Here is a 23,116-nt window from a genome sequence, read left to right on the forward strand (position 1 = left end):
GGGTTGGTTGAAGGTCTTTGCTATTGTAAACAGTGTTGCAATTAACATACATGTGCATGTGTCTTTATAATAGAACGATTTATAATCCTTTGAATATATACCCAGAAATGGGATTGCTGGATCAAATTGAATTTCTATTTCTAGATCCTTGAGGAATCACCACACTCTCTTCCACAATGGTTGAACTAATTTACACTCCCACAAAGAATGTAAAAGTGTTTGTATTTCTCCACATCCTCTCCAGCACCTGTCTCCAGATTTTTTAATGATTGCCAGCCATTCTAACTGGCGTGAGGTGGTATCTCATTGTGGTTTTGATTTGCATTTATCTAATTACCAGTGATGATGTGCATTTTTTCATGTTTTTGGCCTCATATATGTCTTCTTTTGAAAAGTGTCTGTTCATATCCTTCACCCATTTTTGAATGGGTTTGTTTTTTTCTTGTAAATCTGTTTTAGTTCTTTGTAGATTCTGGATATTAGCCCTTTATCAGATGGATAGATTGCAAAAATTTTTTCCCATTCTGTTGGTTTCCAGTTCACTCTAATGATTGTTTCTTTTGCTGTGCAGAAGCTCTGGAGTTTAATTAGATCCCATTTATCTGTTTTGGCTTTTGTTGCCAATGCTTTTGGTGTTTTGGTTATGAAGTCCTTGCCTATGCCTATGTCCTGAATGGTTTTGCCTAGGTTTTCTTCTAGGGTTTTTACGATGCTAGGTCTTATGTATAAGTCTTTAATCAATCTGGACTTAATTTTAGTGTAAGGTGTCAGGAAGAGGTCCAGTTTCTGCTTTCTGTACATGGCTAGCCAGCTTTCCCAACACCATTTGTTAAACAGGGAATCCTTTCCCTGTTGCTTGTTTTTGTCAGGTTTGTCAAAGATCAGATGGTTGTAGACGTGTGGTGTTGCCTCTGAGACCTCTGTTCTGTTCCATTGGTCTATATCTCTGTTTTGGTACCAATACCATGCTGTTTTGATTACTTTACCCTTGTAGTATAGTTTGAAGTCAGATAGTATGGTGCCTCCAGCTTTGTTCTTTTTGCTTAGAAATGTCTTGGTTATGCGGGCTCCCTTTTGGTTCCATATGAAGTTTAAGGTGGTTTTTTCCAGTTCTGTGAAGAGGGTCATAGGTAACTTGATGGGGACAGTGTTGAATCTATAAATTACTTTGGGCAGTATAGCCATTTTCATGATATTGATTCTTCCTAACCATGAGCATGGAATGTTTTTCCATCTGTTTGTGTCCTCTCTTATTTCATTGAGCAGTGGTTTGTAGTTCTCCTTGAACAGATCCTTTACATCCTTTGTTAGTTGTATTCCTAGGTATTTTATTCTCTTCGTAGTGATTGTGAATGGCAGTTCGTTCTTGATTTGGTTCTCTTTAAGTCTGTTATTGGTGTATAGGATTGCTTGTGCTTTCTGCACATTTGTTTTGTATCCTGAGACTTTGCTGAAGTTGCTTATCAGTTTCAGGAGTTTTGGGGCTGAGATGATGGGGTCTTCTAAATATACTATCATGTCGTCTGCAAATAAGGACAATTTGATTTCTTCCTTTCCTGATTGAATACCTTTTATTTCTTTTTCTTGCCTGATTGCTCTGTCTAGAACTTCCAATACTATATCCAATAGGAGTGGTGAGAGAGGGCATCCGTGTCTTGTGCCAGATTTCAAAGGGAATGCTTCCAGTTTTTGCCCATTCAGTATGATGTTGGCTGTGGATTTGTCATAAATAGCTTTATTATTTTGAGATACGTTCCGTTGGTACCTAGTTTACTGAGAGTTTTTAGTATAAAAGGCTGTTGAATTTTGTCGAAGGCCTTCTCTGCATCTATTGAGATAATCATGTGGTTTTTGTCTTTGGTTCTGTTTATGTGGTGGATTACATTTATAGACTTGCGTATGTTGAACCAGCCTTGCATCCCTGGGATGAAGCCTAGTTGATTGTGATGAATAAGCTTTTTGATGTGCCATTGCAATCAGTTTGCCAGTATTTTATTGAAGACTTTTGCATCTATGTTCATCATGGATATTGTCCTGAAGTTTTCTTTTTCTTTTTTTGAATCTCTGCTGGGTTTTCGTATCAGGATGATGTTGGTCTCATAAAATGATTTGGGAAGGATTCCCTCTTTTTGTATTGTTTGGAATAGTTTCAGAAGGAGTGGTACCAGCTCCTCTTTGTATGTCTGGTAGAATTCGGCTGTGAACCTATCTGGACCTGGGCTTTTTTTGCTTGGTAAGCTATTAATTGCTGCCTCCACTTCAGCCCTTATTATTGGTCTATTCAGGGTTTCAACTTCTTCCTGGTTTAGGCTTGGGAGGGTGCCAGTGTCCAGGAACTTATCCATTTCTTCCAGGCTTACTGGTTTATGTGCATAGAGTTCTTTGTAGTAATCTCTGATGGTAATTTGTATTTCTTTGGAATTGGTGATGATATCCCCTTTATCATTTTTTATTGCATCTATTTGTTTCTTCTTTCTTTTCTTTTTATTAATCTGGCTAGCAGTCTATTTTGTTGATCTTTTCAAAAAACTAGCTCCTGGATTTATTGATTTTTTGAAGGGGGTTTTGTGTCTCTATCTCCTTTAAGTCTTCTCTGATACTGGTTATTTCTTGTCTTCTGCTAGCTTTTGAGTTTTTTAATCTTGCTCCTCTAGCTCTTTCAATTTTGATGATAGGGTACAATTTTAGATCTTTCCTTGCTTCTCATATGGGTATTTATTGCTATAAATTTTCCTCTAGACACTGCTTTAAATGTGTCCCAGAGATTCTGGTGCATTGTGTCTTCGTTCTCCTTGGTTTTGAAGAATATCTTTATTTGTGCCTTCATTTCATTGTTTATCCAGTAAACATTCAAGAGCCAGTCGTTCAGTTTTCATAAAGTTGTGCAGTTCTGAGTTAGTTTCTGAATCCTGAGTTCTAATTTGATTGAACTGTGGTCTGAGGGACTGTTTGTTAGGATTTCCATTCTTTTGCATTTGCTGAGGAGTGATTTACTTCCAATTATGTGGTCAATATTTGATTAGGTGTGATGTGGTGCTGAGAAGAATGTATATTCTGTCGATTTGGGGTGGAGAGTTCTGTAAATGTCTATTAGGTTTGCTTGCTACAGATCTGAAGTTCAAGTCCTGGATATCCTTGTTAATTTTGTGTCTCGTTGATCTGTCTAATGTTGACAGTAGAGTATTAAAGTCTCCCAACATTACTGTGTGGGAGTCTAAGTCTCTTTGTAGGTCATTAAGAACTTGCTTTATGTATCTGGGTGCTCCTGTATTGGGTGCATATATATGTAGGATCGTTAGCTCTTCTTGTTGCATTGATCCTTTTACCATTATGTAATGCCCTTCTTTGTCTCTTTTGATCTTTGTTGGTTTAAAGTCTATTTTATCAGAGACTAGGATTGCAACTCCTGCTTTTTTTTTTTTTTTTTTTTTTTTGCTCTCCATTTGCTGGTAAATCTTTCTCTGTCCCTTTATTTTGAGCCTATGTGTGTCCTTGCACATGAGATGGGTTTCCTGGATACATCACACCCATGGGTTTTGACTTTTTATCTAATTTGCCAGTGTGTGTCTTTCGATTGGGGCATTTAGCCCATTTACATTTAAGGTTAATATTTTTATTTGTGAATTTGATCCTTCCATTTTGATGCTAGCTGTTTGTTTTGCCCTTTAGTTGATGCAGTTTCTTCATTGTGTCGATGCTCTTTACCATTTGGTATGTTTTTGGAGTGGCTGGTACTGGTTATTCCTTTCTATGTTTACTGCTTCTTTCAGGAGCTCTTATGAGGCAGGCCTGATGATGACAAAATCTCTCAGCAATTGCTTGTTCTTAAAGGATTTTATTTCTCCTTTGCTTATGAAACTTAGTTTGGCTGGATATGAAATTCTAGGTTGAAAGTTCTTTTCTTTAAGGATGTTGAATATTGGCCCCCACTCTCTTCTGGCTTGTAGGGTTTCTGCCGAGAGATCTGCTGTGAGTCCCATGGGCTTCCCTTTGTGGGTAACCCAACCTATCTCTCTGGCTGCCCTTAGCATATTTTCCTTCATTTCAACCTTAGTGAATCTGACAATTATGTGCCTTGCGGTTGCTCTTCTTGAGGAATATCTTTGTCGTGTTCTCTGTATTTCCTGCACTTGAATATTGGCCTGCCTTGCTAGGTTGGGGAAGTTCTCCTGGATAATATCCTGAAGAGTGTCTTCCAGCTTGGATTCATTCTCTCCGTCACATTCAGGTACACCTATCAAACGTAGATTAGGTCTTTTCATATAATACCATATTTCTTGGAAGCTTCATTCATTTTTTACTTTTTTCTCTAATCTTGCCTTCTTGTTTTATTTCATTGAGTTGATCTTCAATCTCTGATAGCCTTTCTTCTGCTTGATCAATTTGTTATTGAAACTTGTGTATGCTTCGTGAAGTTCTCATGCTGTGTTTCTCAGCTCCATCAATTCATTTATATTCTTCTCTATGCTGTATTCTCATTAGCATTTCATCAAATTTTTTCTCAAGGTTCTTAGTTTCTTTGCATTGGGTTAGAACATGTTCTTTTAGTTTAGAGAAGTTTGTTATTACCCACCTTCTGAAGCCTGTTTCTGTCAGTTCATCAGACTCATTCTCCATCCAGCTTTGTTTTCTTGCTGGTGAGGAGATGTGATCCCTTGGAGGAGGAGAGGTGTTCTGGTTTTGGGTGTTTTCCTCCTTTTTGTGCTGGTTTCTTCCCATCTTTGTGGATTTATCTACCTGTGATCTTTGTAGTTGGTGACTTTTGGATGAGTCTCTGAGTAGACATCCTTTTTGTTGATGATGAAGCTACTTCTTTCTGTTTTTCAGTCTTCCTTCTAACAGTCAGTCCTCCCTGCTGTAGAACTGCTGGAGATCCACTCCAGACCCTGCTTGCCTTGGGATCGCCTGTGGCAACTGCAGAATAATAAGGGTTTCTACCAATTTCTTCTTCTGTTATCTTCGTCCTAGAAGGATACCCGCCAGATGTCAGCCTGAGCTCTCTTGTATAAGCTGCCTCTTTGGATATACAGGGGTTGGGGAGCTACTTGAGGAGACAGTCTGTCTCTTATAGGAGCTCAGATGCTGAGCTGTGAGCTCTGTTGTTCCGTTCAGAGCTGCTGAGCAGGTACAGTTAAGTCTGCTGCAGCAGAACTCATAACCGCCTTTTTTTCCCAGATGCTCTGTCCTGGGAAGGTGGGGCTTTATGTATAAGTTCCTGACATGCTGCTGACTTTTCTCAGAGATGCCCTGCCCAGCAAGGAAGTAGCCTAGTTACAGTCTGCCAGCAGAGGTGTTGTTGAGCTGCCGTGGGCTCTGCCCAGCTGGTATGTGAACTTCCTTGCGGTTTTGTTTATAAAGGTATAATTAGAACTGCCTTGGCAATAGCAGTCTGCCTCAATAATGGTGGACTGCCCCTGTAATGGGAGACTGCCTCAGTAATGGCTGATTGCCTCGATAATGGCAGACTGCCTCGGTAGTGGCGGACTGCTTTGGTAATGGTGGACTGCCTCAGTAGTGGTGGACTGCCTTGGTAATGGCAGATGCCCTTCCCCCCACAGAGCTCTACCATCCCAGGTCCAGCTGCACTTGCTGTGAAACTCTTAATCCAGAGCATTTCAGATTCCTGGTCTTTGTTGGGGTGGAACCCGCCAAGCCAGATCACCTGGCTCCCTGTTTCAGCCCCCTTTTTTTCAGTTGAATGGGCAGATCTGTCTCCCAGGCATTCCAGGTGCCAGTTGAAACAGCTGCCCAGATTTGTGTGAGTTTTTTGCGGAGACCTGCTTCGCTGGCTGAAACAGCCGTGCTGGAAACTCATGGTGCTTTTCAGCCCAGGAATCTCCTAGTCTGTGGGCAGTAATAACTCGTTTGGAAATACGGTGATTACTCACCCTCTGCATTGTTCTTGCTGGGAACTGCACTCCAGAGTTGTTCCTATTCAGCCATCTTGGATCTGCCCCTTTTTTATACTCTTTTATAATGACACCTAGCTTAAACACACACATACTGTTCAGCTGTACAAATTTTTTTATTCTTATATTTATGTAAGAATTTTTAAATTCTTTTCTATTCTTTATTCTTTTCTATTTTTTAAAAATGTTTTATTTATTTACTTTTGCATTTTTAAACTGTTTTTTTAAAAACTAAGACAGAAACACACACATTAGCCTAGGCCTGCCCAGGGTCAGGATAATCAATATATCAATATTACTGTCCTCTTCCTCCACACCTTGTCCCACTGGAAGGTCTTCAGGGACAATATCATGCAAAGTGCTGTCATCTCCTAGGATAACAATGCCTTCTTCTGGAATACTTCCTGAAGGACCTGCCTGGGGATGTGTTATAGTTAACTTTTTGTTAATAAGGAGTACACTCTAAAATAACAATTAATAGAATAGTAAATACATAAACCAATAATATAGTTGTTTGTTGTCATTATGGACTGTTATGTGCTGTTCATAATTGTTGTGCTATACTTTTACACAACTGGGAGCACAGTAGGTCTATTTACACTGGCATCACCACAAACATGGGAATAATGTGTTGGGCTATGACATTATCATGGCCATGACATCTCGAGGCAATGGGAAATTTTCAGCTCTTTTGCAATCTTATTGGATAACTTTTGTATAGCTTTGCTGGACCAAAATATTGTTATGTGGTGCATGACTGTGCACTCATATTTGGGGGTTAGGGCTTCAAAATACGAATTTAAGAAGGACACAGTTCAATCCATAACACCACCTCAAGGAACTTACCAAAGTATTTCTTCTTATTTTGTTGTTCATTCACAGGACTCTTCCTACAAAAAGTTATTTAATTTCCACTTTCTCCTTTCATTGTATTTCTGTGGATGTTTTTGAAGTGCTTATGTTTTAGCACCTGAGACAGGTATTCACTGACTCTCTCCTTAATCCAGCTATGTTCCAACAAGCGTAATAGAACAGTTTAGAACCAAACTCAAGGTAGTCAAAATCCTAGAACAAGTTTATCTGAACATACCTATTCCTGTTATATTTTGTCTTAGAGCTATGAAGATCTTGAGAGCACATTTCCATTCTCCCTAGGCTTCTGAACCCTGCTAGGCCAATTACTAGTTCATATACATATTTCAGCCCGTTGTTGAATTCCTTGACATTAAAGGTGAAATTTGTGCATATGTGTGCTTATGGGTTTTTCTAGCAACAGAGATCCAACTTTTCTCCAGCTTCTCCCAGGGGCATGTGATTCCAGCAAGATTAAGATTTTGCTCTTCATCATTTATGACGAAGGAAAGCACTGATAGGAATGCTTTTCTGTTCCGCATTTGTTTTCTAACATAAAATGATGCCTTCATAAGGAGAGCATCATCTTTTCTGCTCATCTGTGATTTACCAGAATGCAAACATTTATATTTGTTTATTATGGGGCAATCTGGAATTTTAAAGTGAAACTATGTTCCTTTATTTTTACCTCTCTCTTTTACATTCTTTAATTTTTTAGTAGCCAACTTATGTTTAGAAAAATTAAGGAATAAGTTAATCTCTCAGAAATTCTGAATAAGACTTATGACGACTATGCATATACTCATAACTACTTTCACGTGGGACTTTGAGGTTTTTGTTCAGTTTCTAAGCCAGACAAATAAATAATTAGCAAAGAATTGATAATTGAGCCAAAACTTTAGCAATAACAAGGAAACGACAATAATGTTAATCCTATTAATGGTAATGAATAAAAAAAAAAGTATTTTTTCATGGTAAACATATTTAAACTTTATTGTGGATATAGAATCTGTTACCATTGATTCTTTTTAAGGTCTCAACTTAAAACAATGAACTAATTTTCATAAATAAAATTATTTGTGTAGTCTTTGTGGATATTCTATCCATTTTGGCTCCCCCAGCCCATGTTTGACATTGACTCAATATGTAAGTCCCTGAGACGCCCTTAGTTCTTCATCTGCAGTAGCTATTGATTCTTTTCTGCCTCCTTTCTGTTCAGCCTCAAACGTAATACTACACTGAATACACAAATCACAGGGCTCCAAGGACTCAGAGAGCTGTAGGTGATTTAGGACATTATGCAATCATGCAAACATAATTGTAGCATCAAAGGAAAACATTCTGCCCTCATTGTGGGATTTTAAATCCATGCCTAGACTCACCATCCCTTTTGTAACTGAGATTAATCATTGACAACTCAAAGCATTTTATTCTTGCAAGATATCCCCAGTATATAGTCATAGCAATATCTAATAGCAAGAGAACATTTTTAAAAAGTAGTAATGGATGTTACATATGTGCAAGGATCATTTCGATCCTTAGATAGGCAAAAATTGATTGCCTGATGCTTTGTCTCCATAACAATGTTCTTTTTTTTCCCCCCTCAGGATGTTGAGAAGCAATCGAATAAGCTGTGTGGGGAATGACAGTTTCATAGGACTGAGTTCTGTGCGTTTGCTTTCTTTATATGATAATCAAATTACTACAGTTGCACCAGGGGCATTTGATACTCTCCATTCTTTATCTACTCTGTAAGTATGAAAAATCTTCTTTATGTATTACTCGAGCCATTTATTTTATTTGTTAATGTATTTAATGCATTATTGTGTATTTCATTAAAATGTGACCAAGGGTTTAGGACTTAAAAAAAGACAAACTTGTTTACATCAAATTTATTTAATTTTTTTAAAAAAGTATTACCTAGTATCTTACATTAAATTTTAACAAAAAATTACAGTATTGTTTAGGGAATTCTCTTTCCTAATGATGTGATCAATGATGTAGCTTAATTCTAATTTTTAAAATTATTATAACTTGATATTGCTGCATATAAAAGAAATGTTACAGATTTTTACCAGTGTTCTCACACTGGAGTATTTTCAGTATAAGTATTATAAATGGAAAATTGATAGGGTTATTGCCAATAAATTTGCTCAAAAGGATCGGCTGAACATGGTGGCTCACATCTGTAATTCCAGTACTTTGGGAGGCTGAGGCAGGCAGATTATTTGAGGTCAGAAGTTCAAGACCAGCCTAGCCAACATGACCAATCCCTGTCCCTACTAAAAATACAAAAATAAAAATAAAAAATTAGCTGAGCATGGTGGCCCATGCCTGTAGTCCCAGCTACTCAAGAGGCTGGGGTAGGACAATTGCTTGAACCCAGGAGGCAGAGGTTGCTGTGATCTGAGATCGCATCACTGCACCCTAGCCTGGGTGACAGAACAAGACTCCATCTCAAGAAAAAAAAAAGGATCATTTGAAATGACAAGAGATATATTAAGATGGCCAGATCAACAATAAAAGCTGTTTACTAGAGGGCATCTACTATGATATTAACAAAATATTGAAGAAATAGGTTGAGCTTATCCAAGAGAATATTTTATGTAGACAGCTTGAAAATAAAGATTATTTGTAGGCCTATAGACAGAACTCAAGAAATGTAAAAAAATAAATAAATAAAATTTAAAAGTAAAAAAGCCACACACCTCCAAACAATGTATTTCAGGTCTCTTGTATGTCAGTATCTAAAAAGCAGCATTTGAAACTATTAATTATACAACTCATAAGATTTCCCAGTAATGGCGGCAGGCAAATATACTAACCTAACTTAAAAGGAGGGGAATAAAGATAGAGAGAAAAAGTTCATAGCTCAAGTCCGTGAAGAAATAATTTGAGAGAAGCATCCATCCATCAGTAAAGTACTTAATCCTCTTTCTGCATAAAATGTGACATTTTACATCAAGTGACTAATTTGCACATATTAAAGATGGCATGTTTATAAATAATGAGATTGTCAATAGGTTTATGCTGAAGTGGTGAGATGCCAAAAGTATTGAGATTTGTAGAAGTAAATTCATTTTTATAACTGGCATTTAATCAACTCAGCTGTCAGTTTAGATGGGAAACCTATTCTCTAGAGCAAATAAGAGATGGAAATCTTGAGATGACAAATTAATGAATTAGCTGTTGTCAGGTTAAACTCAATAATATAAGGTAATCAGCCTTCATCTTTATATTAAACTACTGCATTATCAGTGCAGAGAAGTTTGACAGCAAGTCAGATTTCTGACAAGTTTAAATTATTTCTAAATGAAATATCTATCAGGATCCACTGTATAAACCCCAAATTCTACCTTACCTTATTTTTTGCATGAAATGATGTGAAGAATTACCTTATGTAAAAGTGTTGTTATTGTTTAAGTTCCAAGCATAAATATTTGAGAAAAAAAAAATACATTCCATATGCTGCATGTGATTCTGAGTATGAATGGGGAGCTGGGAATACAAAGAAGAAGGAATTGTTTCAGCAGAAATAGTGCAGAGAATGGTAGCATGGGGTTTTGAGAAGATGAACCCCCAACTAAACCATGCATTGTTTGCCTGTGGCTCTTAGAAACCTCTTGGCCAATCCTTTTAACTGTAACTGCTACCTGGCTTGGTTGGGAGAGTGGCTCAGGAAGAAGAGAATTGTCACGGGAAATCCTCGATGTCAAAAACCATACTTCCTAAAAGAAATACCCATCCAGGATGTGGCCATTCAGGACTTCACTTGTGATGATGGTAAGAAATCCTTGTCAAATCTTTGGTTGTCAGGCATTCACATGCCTGTTCGGATGCAGCTTTGCACAAATATATAGCATAGTTCTGCTCAGCAACTAATGATCGTGTGTCTTTGCTTTGTTGTTGGCGTTTTTAGTACCAGGACACTTACTTTCTCAGACTTTCCTTCCACATTTGAGTTTACTTGATGTGCATATCCGAATGTTTTAGAAGATTTTCTAGTTTTCAACTTGTGATGGATCTTATTCATATAGCTTCATTTTAACATTTCTTTATTATCCCAGGCATGTTTTTTTATTATGTACCATTTTCAAAGGAGAAAAGAAATTAACTTATAAAATACAAGTTTTAGTATATCTGACAAAAATACTAGCTGTCACTCTTTAATCTTTGTTCTATATCATCGCATTTGATTCTCATATAGCCCTATCAGGTACATAGAGCAAGTTCTATTCTTATTGCCAGTCAACAGCGAGCTAATCTGAGCTTTCTAAATGAGGGAGCTAAACTTTTAAGTTAAAATACTCCTTTATGTCTCTTCCTATCTGTTTTCTTGCAGTTTCTGTGTAACTCACTTTACATTTACATATTCTAATTAAAAACATAATTTGTACAAATAATTTCAATTGTATTAGTAATTGTAATTACAGTTTACAAACTGCAAACCATTTTCCAGTATTCTTCCCTAGGCAGTCTGAAAACAGTGCTATATAGAACGTATGGTATCAATTTGCAAACGCCGAATGCCCAGTAAATAAATGATTATATAGCTGAAGACTCTTTGTTAAGTTAATTTAAAGGCATAAAATCCCTCTAGCACCTTCAATACCACAAATCTGGGTTTTCCTGTATTTCTTCTGCAATTTAGGAAATGATGACAATAGCTGCTCCCCACATTCTCGCTGTCCTACCGAATGCACTTGTTTGGATACAGTTGTCCGATGTAGCAACAAGGGTTTGAAGGTCTTGCCGAAAGGTATTCCAAGAGATGTCACAGAGTTGTAAGTAGAGCTTGTCTTTCTTTTCTTTTCTTTTTCCTTAATGATAAATGTTTCACACACACACAGGAATAAAGACGAAACACAAATTTTTACAATCTTCTTTGCAAATTATATTCCAAGGATAATTAGTATCCTGTAAAACGGTAAACAATTAATGCAAAAGCTACTTTAGAGGCCCTTGGGAATTGCTCTGTGTGTGTGTGTGTGTGTGTGTGTGTGTGTTTGTGTGTGTTTGCGCTATAGGATTTCTCAGTGCCTTTACTATGCTAAGGTGTACTGTGACTCTTCAAGAAACAATGGTAAAATATAAGGTGTCTTCCACATTTATTTGTTCCTATACCCCTTTTCTCATGAAGCAACTTACAAGACTAATGGCCCATGGAATGTACTTTGTGAAATGCTTTATATTTAGTTTATTTACAGTCTAGGACATTCCATACGGGAAACTTTTATTTTTTACCTCTATGGCCCCTGGGAGAACATTTTACCACATGGGACATTTAGTTTATTTACAGTCTAGGATATTCCGTACAGGAATTTTTTTTTTTACCTCTGTGACCGCTGGGACAAAATTTTACCACATGGGATATATAATTATCTGGTATATGGAAGAAACTAGCATAATCTCTTCCCTTAAGAAGAGATGCTGCTTTTGGTGGCTTGAGTCAAAGTCCTTTAGATCCTAAAGGGTACGGGACCAATTATCCTTGACATTTTCATAACTGGTATTTAACCACAAATTACATACCTAATATATACACATCTAGACCTTCTGCACTCCCACACTCCCTTGGCTGCTCATGCTACAATTGCAGAATGGAATTAATTAGAGAACATGCTGCCAGAATAATGATGCTTCCATGCCCCTTTCATTCCATTCCTTTGTCTCTAACCTAATGTCATATTCTTAATATACTTGATCTGAATACAATTGAGTCACTTCGCCTCTTTTTTTTAATCTATATGGAACCATGAATCAATAATGATTTAAACCTGAATGTAATTTATGCAGATGTGTATCAGTCATTTATTTGAAATAAGCACACACTTATTCCAAATGAGCAGATTTGACAAACTTTTGACAGTGTGCAACGTAGGTAATGAGGTTCAAGAAGATGTCATTTCAGGTCTTAAGGATCTTATTTTCAAATCACGTGCAATTCTTTGAATCATAAGTTTGATCCTGAATGGAACACTTAGAGGAAAAAGGCACAATCTAAGCACATGTGCACAGAACGTGCCTCTTAAAGATCTGAACTGCTGTAAAGTGTTCAGTTCCTCTCTCACTACCAGTCAACTAGACGCACTGTTTTATAGATGTATATGTGTGTAATTAAATATTTAATTCTTATAGTAATGTTTTTTATTTCAGAAGATCACATGGGGATCTTCTGAAACCCTCCTCTGTGGGGAGGCTAAGTGCCTGTGGAATATTCTGTGTGAAAAGCATTAGTTTTATGAGTACACCAATGAAGAGCTTACACGCAGACCACCTTTGATGTTAAATCCCTTCTTCTACTATTTTAACTGCTCTATGTCTTGGTCCCTTTATTCTATTCCCATTAAATAACTTTAAACATTTTTTATTAAGCTTCACTGGACATCCTTTTTAGTTTATGCACTGTGCTATCTACATGTTTCTTCAACTATACAAAAAGTTGAATTTTCTATCTATTTTATTACAAATTATTAAAAGGTAGTCTTTTTTCCTAAAAAAAGTATGTTATAGAGATGAGAAAAATATTAACTCATCTGTTGTGAATTCAAGATTTACCCTCTAGCAAGCTTATTCGTGTAACCTTACTGAGTCAGCAGAATCCTTCTCAGCAGTAACATATAGGCATGTTTTATTAGAAGAACTTCATATGTGTATTACATTAAATAATTAAAGACGCAAAAATTAGTATTATCAGTGGACTAGTTTGAACAAATGGTATCCGTTACTTTTAATCAGTTCCATATAACTTCCCCCTTAGATTATTTTACATATAAACATTCATAGCTCCCATTCTGAATCTTTTTGACCTGGGTTTTCTGGAATAAAGGGAGAGTGCTGAATTATATAGGATGATGCTGCCCTCTAGTGGTAGCAAGAAAAACTTAGGTAGAGGAAAGAACAAAATGGAGAGGAGTGGAAGAAGAAATATTGTCAGAAAATTTATACGTGATGAGTCATAACATAGACCCAATTATTACTCAAACATTAATTATGTTTTTGATAACTAGTGCCTTTTATATTATTGTTTTTATTTTGAAATATTAGAAATAGATTGTTACCTTAGGCAACTTCTCAGCTACTTCTATATCCAGAAAAAATACCAACTTCAACCTGGAATCTTGAAATGGACCACAACTGGAGTAGGAGGGGTCCCATGTTTAACGTCCCAGAAGTGTTTGTGGGCACATCTGTAGCCAGATGGCCCCAGTTTCTGCAAGACATTTGTACTTCACCATCTATGTTCTGGGAAAAACAGCCTTGGAAAGAGATGAAATTTATTTTCCTTATTGTGACATCATAGATATAACTTCAAGCGTTCGATTATCTTTGTGTCTTTCCAGTTAGCCCAAGGCCTATTTTCTGATTATTCTTCTGATTATTTCCCTTTCTAATAAGAAAGGGAAAATTTACTTATATATGGTTATTTGATTGTTACTGTTACATATATATATATATATATATATATATATATGTACACTTGATCAATTTATATTCCCATAAAATATCCTAATGTTATCATCACTAAGCAGATATATACTGGTTAAAACTATCTTTAAACTTAAACCTAATATGTTCAAATCCCCAAATATGCCTTTAATGTGTCCATTGTTATTCACCAAGTGTATTGTCACATATTAAGGCAGCAGTGAGTGGTCTTGGCCACAGCAGCAAGATTTTGTTAGTAATTAATGCATTTCATGTATTGTGTTCACATAAACACAAGCAAACTGAAGGCTGACTAAAAATATGGTTAATTGAACAAACCTCCTTGCTTGTACACAGATGGCTAAGTGTTTGGCTTGCCTTGTTAGATCAACCACAAATAACTGGACTCATGAGTCTCTTCTTGGTTTTATAATTTAGTCTAAGTGATCCACAAAGAATTCTGCTGTATTAGACAACTCTGATTTTTGTTTTTTCTTTACTTCTCTTAAATAATAATCCATGCCTGGAGCATGACATCTTAAAGGAAAATTTGCCAAGGGGTTCCTTGCCTCAGTTAAGAGTAAAGTACAGTGTACTTATTTTATGCTAGGCCACCGTTACTGTGTAAGAAGGTAATATTGTTTCCTTGTTTTTAGGTATCTGGATGGAAACCAGTTTACACTGGTTCCCAAGGAACTCTCCAACTACAAACATTTAACACTTATGTGAGTAACATATTGTACTTTTCTTTGACTTACTCTATTTACAGAAAAGGGGATGGCAAGGGACAGAAGATTTAGTGAATCTTTCAGATACTATAAATAATTTGCAGTTAGATGCTCCCCTCCTTGCTCATATGGTTCTGCACCACTGGTTACATCTTCATTGAATATCAATCAGGCGATGGAGTGTCTTAGCAAAAGGCCCTCCTCTCTTCAAAAAAGCACAAATACCATGAAGTCTAAGTAATCAGAGAATTATGAAAATGTAGTAAACCTAGATATTTTTATTGATGATGGTATGTGTTTTTTTATGACAAACAAAGGAAAGAAAGATAGAAAACAATGCCTTTATTCTTGACTCTAAGCAAAAGATGGTAGACAGAAATGACTTTACCAAAAACATAAATTTAGTTTATTATGTTTGTTTCTTACACAAAGCATTATGAAGTCAGTTACGGGTTTCTGGTATTAAAATTTATTTTATAAAATTCATATATATTCATGTAGTGTTTAAGTAAATTTGACAAAGATACTAACATTTTGAGTGTAAATTTCAAAATATTGATTTTTTTAGCCTAAAATAACATCTCTTTTTTCATTAATGTAAGCAACTTTTAACCATCTTTAAGTTGTAAATACAAGAAGATATTTAAAAATACAAACATTTGATCTAATTATATGCACAATGTTTAAAAATTGATATAATCTATTACATACAATACCATACTTTTAGAGTAGCCTTATTGGTAATTGAGAAAACTTTTCAGAACACACAAAAAATCAGGAAACAGATGGTAGATCTTAATAGAAAGTACCTTATCATTGGTTTAAGTCTATCTGATTTTAAGGTAAATATGACTAGCATAACAAGCAGATTACTAGTGTTCCTAGAATCAGAAGGTTTATTTCTAAGTGGATTCTAGAAACCTAAGTAGCAAAAAATGTTACATGCCCAGTGTAAACTAAATTGCTGCTGATCACTTTCCTTGAAAGTATGGGCAGATCAAACACTTTATAGAAAGTATATAAGACTATTTAAATGACAAATGATTAAATAACGGGAAAAGATATCCTCTAAGGTGTCTTGTTCTGCTTCTACTTATTTATTAGATAGCAACAAGAAGTGCTGCTATTGCACTAATGCAGATTACATACATTTTATTCTGTTAAATAAACCATTAAATTGCTGCAATTTCCAAAGGGTTACTTTAGCAGAATTGGGTCATTTGTTGGACAGCATGTGATTACTTTCAAGCCAGTTTGAAATGACAAATGAGGATTTGTAGATCCAAAAATGGTTTTACTAGTGACTCATTATACAATTCTAGGCAAGTTACTTGTGCTAATACAGATACATTTATTTTTAAAATTTAGGACTAGTTCTTCAGCAGCTAAAAATATGAGTATAAAGCACCTCAGATTCTTACCATTTTCACAATTTCATGGGTCTGTTTTACTGACATTTTGGTATTTTACTAAAGGAATAGATTATCCTCAGCTTTTCTGAATCTTCCATTTATTCATATATTTTTCATTTTGCTTCAGAAAAAAAATAAAGAACACATGTAGTTATTTAGTATTATATATTCTATATATATTCTAATATATTTCTGACATATGTACACATATGTGTGTGTATATATGTACACACTCATATATATATTTGTGGTGTGTGTGTGTGTATATATATGTACTGTATATATAATGAGAATAAGATCAAGTTCATGGAATGTCAATTACCACCCATAGTACAAACCATACTTATAAACAGACATTAAACATTGGTAAAAATTCAACATCTCTCCCATTTACTTAACATTCATCGAACAAATATATTGAGGACATACTATGTGACCATGACTCAGCCAGGGGTAGGAGCACAGACGTTTTTATTGATGGCATTTTGAATGTAATTAATCAGGGATTCTTTCAGTGATCAAATTTGAGTCTGTATATCAGTGAACATATGTATCAATGAAGGTTAAGTCTGTGTATCTGATAGGACTTTTGAGGATAAGGATTTCTCACCTACAAAATTTATCTATCGCAAGTCACCTCCAAAGAAGCTCTCTGTAAAATATCAAAAGCTTTATGGAGATGGAAGCAGAGGTATAAAGGAAAATGAACTCTGCTCTGAAGCTGCTCTGAAGTGAACTGACCCCTTGAGCACACACTTGGCTAAAGCGATGTGTGTGTGTATGTGTGTGTGTGTGTGTGTGTGTGTGTGTGTGTGTGTGTGTGTGTGTATATATGTATCTGTATAATCACTCCTAATTTCAAAACAGTGGGGTGTAAATCATCATGAATAACTTTACAGTCTACCCCAGTGGGCCAATCAGTGTTTTACTGTTTTCAGATCATAGCTGAATGCTGACAATACTGCTATGACTGTGAATAAGAAGACCTTTCTCCGTCTAAGAATCACTAATATTTTCATTTCTGTCATGATAACTTTCAATCTGTTAATAGTGTACTCCATTTCTCTTTCTCTTTTAGAGACTTAAGTAACAACAGAATAAGCACGCTTTCTAATCAGAGCTTCAGCAACATGACCCAGCTCCTCACCTTGTGAGTGTGAAAGTGTGGTACTGAGTATTCATTAATTCACTGGACCACAGGCATTCTCTAGATGCTGGACATTGCTAATGAACAAGACAGTCTCTATCCTCAAGGGATGTTTCTGTTGGGAGAAATAGACAAAATCACAAAACGTGAACAAATGTAGATATTAGAAAAAGTATTGGGGTCTATAAAAGAAACAAAGGATGATTTCTGTTTGTGATGAGGTTAGGGGACATCCTTAAGATAAGGAAAATCCACCTTAGGGAAGGGATGGTTGGGCGGGGTAGGCAGAGGGAAGCATTCTGGGTTGTATTTAGGAAAAAGTATGTTGTGTTAGGGAGAAAAACACACAAAGAATAACAATATATTGTGTGTTAATACTGTCAGTTAGTAAGAAGCTTTAATACGCCTTTTCTTAACTGCTTTATTTTGAAAACCTTTGGCCATTTTTGGATTTCTGAATAAAACAAACTCATCTATGTATGCTTTCAGAATTCTTAGTTACAACCGTCTGAGATGTATTCCTCCTCGCACCTTCGATGGATTAAAGTCTCTTCGATTACTGTAAGCATCTCATGTTCAACAAAATACGTCTTTTCTCAGAGATAGGAGTTTGGGGTTGTCTTTTTAAGGATTTAACTCCTTTGTAGATTCTTGGCTCCTAAAGATACATGCATTAGGATTTGTTATAAATTAGGAAACAGAAAAATTATCTCTTACTGGATCATTGTCCAACACTTTTGCTTTGGACAATATACCTTTCTTTTTAGTAATACTCATTGTTATAGTTATTTATTTGATTATATGTAATATTAAGATATATGTTTTGTATAGTTTCAATTAACTTTGAAAGAAACTTTCAAAATTAATTTCTTTAGAAATTACATAGTATATAAAAACATTTTTACTATAAAAATGTACTTGGAAATATGTGAAATCAAATAGGATCCTTGATCCTACTCTCCTGCTGCCTCAGAATTCACAGTTAAAACAGTTTGATGGGCTCGCTGGTCCTGTTTCAGATGCATTTGTTTTTCTATTCTAATAGATGTATGCTCATGGCTGTACAGCTTTTTTTTTTTTTTTTTTTTTGGAGACAGAGTTTCACTCTTGTCACCCAGGCTGGAGTGCAATGGCATGATCTCGGCTCCCCACAACCTCCACCTCCCGGGTTCAAGTGATTCTCCTGCCTCAGCCTCCTGAGTAGCTGGGATTACAGGCATGCACCACCACACCTAGCTAATTTTGTATTTTTAGTAGAGATGGGGTTTCTTCATGTTGGTTACGCTGGTCTCAAACTCCCAACCTTAGGTAATCCACCCACCTTGGCCTCCCAAAGTGTTGGGATTACAGGTGTGAGCCACCATGCCCAGCCCAACTTTCATTTTTTTTTTTTTTTTTTTTTTTTTTTGAGACAGAGTCTCACACTGTCATCCGGGCTGGAGTGCAATGGTGTGATCTTGGGTCACTACAACTTCCACCTCCCGGGTTAACAGGATTCTCCTGCCTCAGCTTCTCAAGTAGTTGGGATTAGAGGCGCACACCACCACACTCAGCTCATTTTTTGTATTTTTAGTAGAGACGGGGTTTCTCTATGTTGACCAGACTGGTCTCGAACTCCTGACCTTGTGATCCACCCACCTCAGCCTCCCAAAGTGCTGGGAATACAGGTGTGAGCCACCGCGCCCAGTCAATGGCTATGTAACTTTTAAAAGCCACAAATATTAATAGGATCTGTTTTTGTTCTGCCATTGTCTGTTGTTATTCAACATATGCTTTTGAATATTTCTAGTCTATCTCATATATGAGTATAAATACATATAAGAAAATATATATATATATATCTCAACTGTTCAACTGATAAAGACTTTTCTATCAGTGGGAGAAACTGATTTAATCATCCTCATCTTTACTATAACTTGGTTTAATTTCAAATTTTCATAAGTACCATACAGTGCTCTAATTAACATCCTATACATTCATCTTGGTGCAAATATGCTGGCATTTGGCAAGAACTTAGGGTGTGTGGGAAGGTACCATCAAGTGTTTGGGAGGATTTGTTCCCTAGACAAGACTTTGTCCATTTAGAAGTTTGTTTTTCCACCAAGTATTTAATAGAGTGCCTGTTTCAAAACACTCTTGCAGCCATTGAATATCATTTATTCTTTTATTTTTGTCCATATGACAGATTGAAAGTTATTCTGCATTCCTGTCTTAATTTGCATTTCTAATTAGTAGAGCATTTGAGTATATTTTATTTGTTTACTGAGCACTTGAGCTTTTTATTCTAATGAGCTTGATTATATCATTTCCCTAGTCTCTGTTAGGTATTTTATATTTTTCTTATTAATGCAGATATCTTTATGCATCTACTACTTGACTCTATGCTTGCAGGGTTTTTTAAATAAGAGAATTAATCCTGGCCAGGCGTGGTTGTTCACACCTGTAATCCCAGCATTTTGGGAGGCTGAGGCGGGCAGATCACGAGGTCAAGAGTTCAAGACCAGCCTGACCAACATGGTGAAATTCTACACTCTCTACTAAAAATACTAAAATTAGCCGGGGGTGGTGGCATGCACCTGTAATCCCAGCTACAAGGCTAAGACAGAAGAATCACTTGAACCCAGGAGGCAGAGGCTGCAGTGAGCTGAGATCGTGCCATTGCACTACAGCCTGGGTGACAGAGTGAGACTCTGTCTCAAAAAAAAAAAAAAAAGGAAAAAGAAAAAAAGAATTAATCCTTATATCTTATCCAAGTTGCAAATATATATCATTCTGTTTCTTACATGGAATATTTTATTGTTCGGATATATTTTATGTTGTCAAAAATTTCTCCCTCTTTCACTTGATGATTTCTGGATTTTATATTGAGCCTTTGAGAGCCTTCCTCATCCCACGTTATAAAAGGGAGCTCTTCTAGACTTTCTTTTAATACATTTTTAATTTTACATTCAATTCTTCATTCTGGAAATATTTTGTACACATAATGTGAGGTGGAAGCTGTTTGCTTTCTCAGATACCCAGTAGTACCAAGACTGTTTTATAGGCCACTTTTTCTGCACTGATTTCAAATGCTTAGTATAAACTAAAGTCTCGGAATTTCTCTGGACTCTTGAGTTCAGAAATGTAGGAAGTTTAATTTTTATTTTTCTTTCTTTTAGTTCTCTACATGGAAATGACATTTCTGTTGTCCCTGAAGGTGCTTTCAATGATCTTTCTGCATTATCACACCTGTGAGTATCTACTTTATTAATACAGGTTTGGGGTCAAACCCTTCCTAGTGAGTGACTTGGAACAGTCCTCTGCCAGTTCTTTTATTGTATTGGTTTCATCTTTAAAGAAAATGTGAAGATTTTCAGACTGGATATGATGCCTTCTACAAGATGGCTTTAATTTTTCCTTCTGGCTCTTATTTTCCATTAGCCAAATTATCTTTGCTTAACTAAGTGTGTCTCTTCTACAAATATGTCTCTCCCACTTAACTAGCCTGTGCTTTTTTTCCTCATTATTTTCTGAATCTAGAATATCAGCTCCCTTTCAATTATCTGTCCAAACCCTGCTTTTCTAAGTCACATCCCAAGTATCACCTTCTCTATGAAGCCTATCCCGATTTGCTCAAAATGGATTTATTTATTCAGCATCAACTGTGGCACCATGCAAAAACCAATTCAACATGCTTCAAGACTATAGTTTGGAAGTAGGACACAGCCAAATGCTTTGATTGGGTGAAATGGTTTTTCCTTTGTGTTTTCTTTGATCGCAGCTTGTTTGTACTTCCAAGGTACAATAAAACCATTTGAAAAATATGAGATAAGTGGGGTCCAAAAACCTCATTTGAGTCAAATTCCATTATCCCATTATTACCAGGTGTAATGTTAAGATCATGGCAAACCTACAAGGAAATCCAGCGATCAGCCTTAGGATCCAGTGCCTCCTTGGGTCATGCTGAGTCGGGTGCCTGGTGGCAACTACCTGCTTCAGCCTAAATAACAGTATCAGTTGCACCCCAGTTCCCTAAGAGATTTCCTGCCATATCCTCTCCAGTTTTTTTTTGTTTTTTTTTAATTAATTTTATTTTTGAAATCTCTTCATACTCATACAAATTGCTCTAGTTTATTCATTTGATAGCCATATAATATTCTGCAGCTTATTTATTCATTCTTTCCTTGATGGTTATTCAGATCATTGATAAGTTTTACTATTACAAATAATGCTTCAGTGGATATTCTTCTACATGACTCTTCAAGGATATAGAAGATTGACTAGGGAATGTACTTAGAAGTGGTAATTTTGGGTTGTAGAGTACGCACCTCTCCTGCTTTTACACTTCTCTCCAAAACCCACAAACTCCAAGAAGATGTGAGTTTACAAAATTGAGAAAGGAATAATCATTTTTGCTTCCAAAAACATATATATAATTGGAATTTTAAAATTTCCTGCCCAAAAGTCTAAGTTTTACATCTTCTTTGAATTACACTGGAGATCCAAATAATCATGTTATATCTGCATTTGCCTTATAGAGTCTGTGTTATCAATTGACTTTTCGTACATCAATCTATCACACTGGTGCCTATTAACATTCCTTCCACTACACTACTAGGTCCAGGAAGGCAGGGCCTTTACATTTTCATCTTGGAGCCAAGAACCTACCTCTAAGCCACTCCTTTACAAACTCCATGGCGGCCACGTGCATGAGCTGCAGTATGAAGGAAGCTGCTAGGCTCAGAGGTGCAGGGCTGCCGTACACTCGGGCCCAGATGGCAGCCTGGTTGAGGAGGTAGCCGTTCCGCTGGTGTTATGGTCAGGCATCAGAAATGGCTGCACAGGAAAGGCACGGCTTGAGCTGAGCAGAACTTCCCTTCACGTTACCAGCCTCCGCCCCCAACAGTGAGGGCAAGTGGAGCCTTCCTTGTCCTGTGCCCTGTTCTGCCTTGCATTTCGTTTGTGCCTTGTCTTTTACCCCCAGATCATAAAGCGCTCTGCTTTTTCACTTTTCCCACTTCCTCTCCTGTCATAGCAAGGACTTAAATATCAGCAGAGATCAAGTGACTAAAATACATCATTTTGCTCATTTTTAATTTGAATGGTTTGAACCTGACATACACACGAGCATAGCATTCGCTACCTTCTGATTCTTAAATTGGGCATTAAAACTTCCAGAATATCAAGTATTATGATTCTACACATATATTTGGGGGACCACCTAAAATAAATAACTATACTGACAGTAGACCTAGAAGTATTACTTGTTAGAAGCTAACTGTAAATCAGAATTAAGCAGTTTTTAAATGCCATTGTGTGAATCTACTGCTTAGATCCAAGCTTCATAAGGTTGAGTCCATTGTTAGCTTCTCAGGTCTCAGTTTCTTAATTTCTTAATCTACAACGTGAAATATTAATTAAATGGACCTCATAAGTTACTATTTAGGATAAAATGAAGTAATTCATATAAATGGCTTAGCCCAGCTCCTGCATATAGTAATAGTGTAATGAATGTTAGCTATTACCTTGATTACTTTCCTGACACTACTACTAATGAACAAAGATAAAATGAACAACCTTGAGAAGGGACAGACACTCAATGCAGGTCCAGCTCAGCTCTGGTGAGCTAGCTCTAGGCATCTTCAGTATTTCATGTTCTTT

At 36.4% G+C, this 23,116-nt stretch overlaps 1 protein-coding gene across 2 annotated transcripts in view; it reads left to right on the top strand.

Annotated features, from left to right (window-relative positions):
• SLIT2 (slit guidance ligand 2) overlaps window positions 1-23,116 on the top strand; it is a 376,642-nt gene that overhangs the window by 286,418 nt on the left and 67,108 nt on the right. For both annotated transcript variants that reach the window (XM_012472405.3, XM_012472408.3), the window contains 7 exons: window positions 8,369-8,512; window positions 10,378-10,544; window positions 11,413-11,545; window positions 14,846-14,914; window positions 17,408-17,479; window positions 17,966-18,037; window positions 20,635-20,706. In XM_012472405.3, coding sequence (XP_012327828.2) covers window positions 8,369-8,512; window positions 10,378-10,544; window positions 11,413-11,545; window positions 14,846-14,914; window positions 17,408-17,479; window positions 17,966-18,037; window positions 20,635-20,706 — 729 coding nt within the window. The remainder of the gene's footprint in view (window positions 1-8,368; window positions 8,513-10,377; window positions 10,545-11,412; window positions 11,546-14,845; window positions 14,915-17,407; window positions 17,480-17,965; window positions 18,038-20,634; window positions 20,707-23,116) is intronic.

The sequence above is a fragment of the Aotus nancymaae genome, unplaced genomic scaffold (assembly GCF_030222135.1).
Source record: "Aotus nancymaae isolate 86718 unplaced genomic scaffold, 86718_ANA_hifiasm-v0.15.2.pri h1tg000006l, whole genome shotgun sequence".
Taxonomy (NCBI): domain Eukaryota; kingdom Metazoa; phylum Chordata; class Mammalia; order Primates; family Aotidae; genus Aotus; species Aotus nancymaae.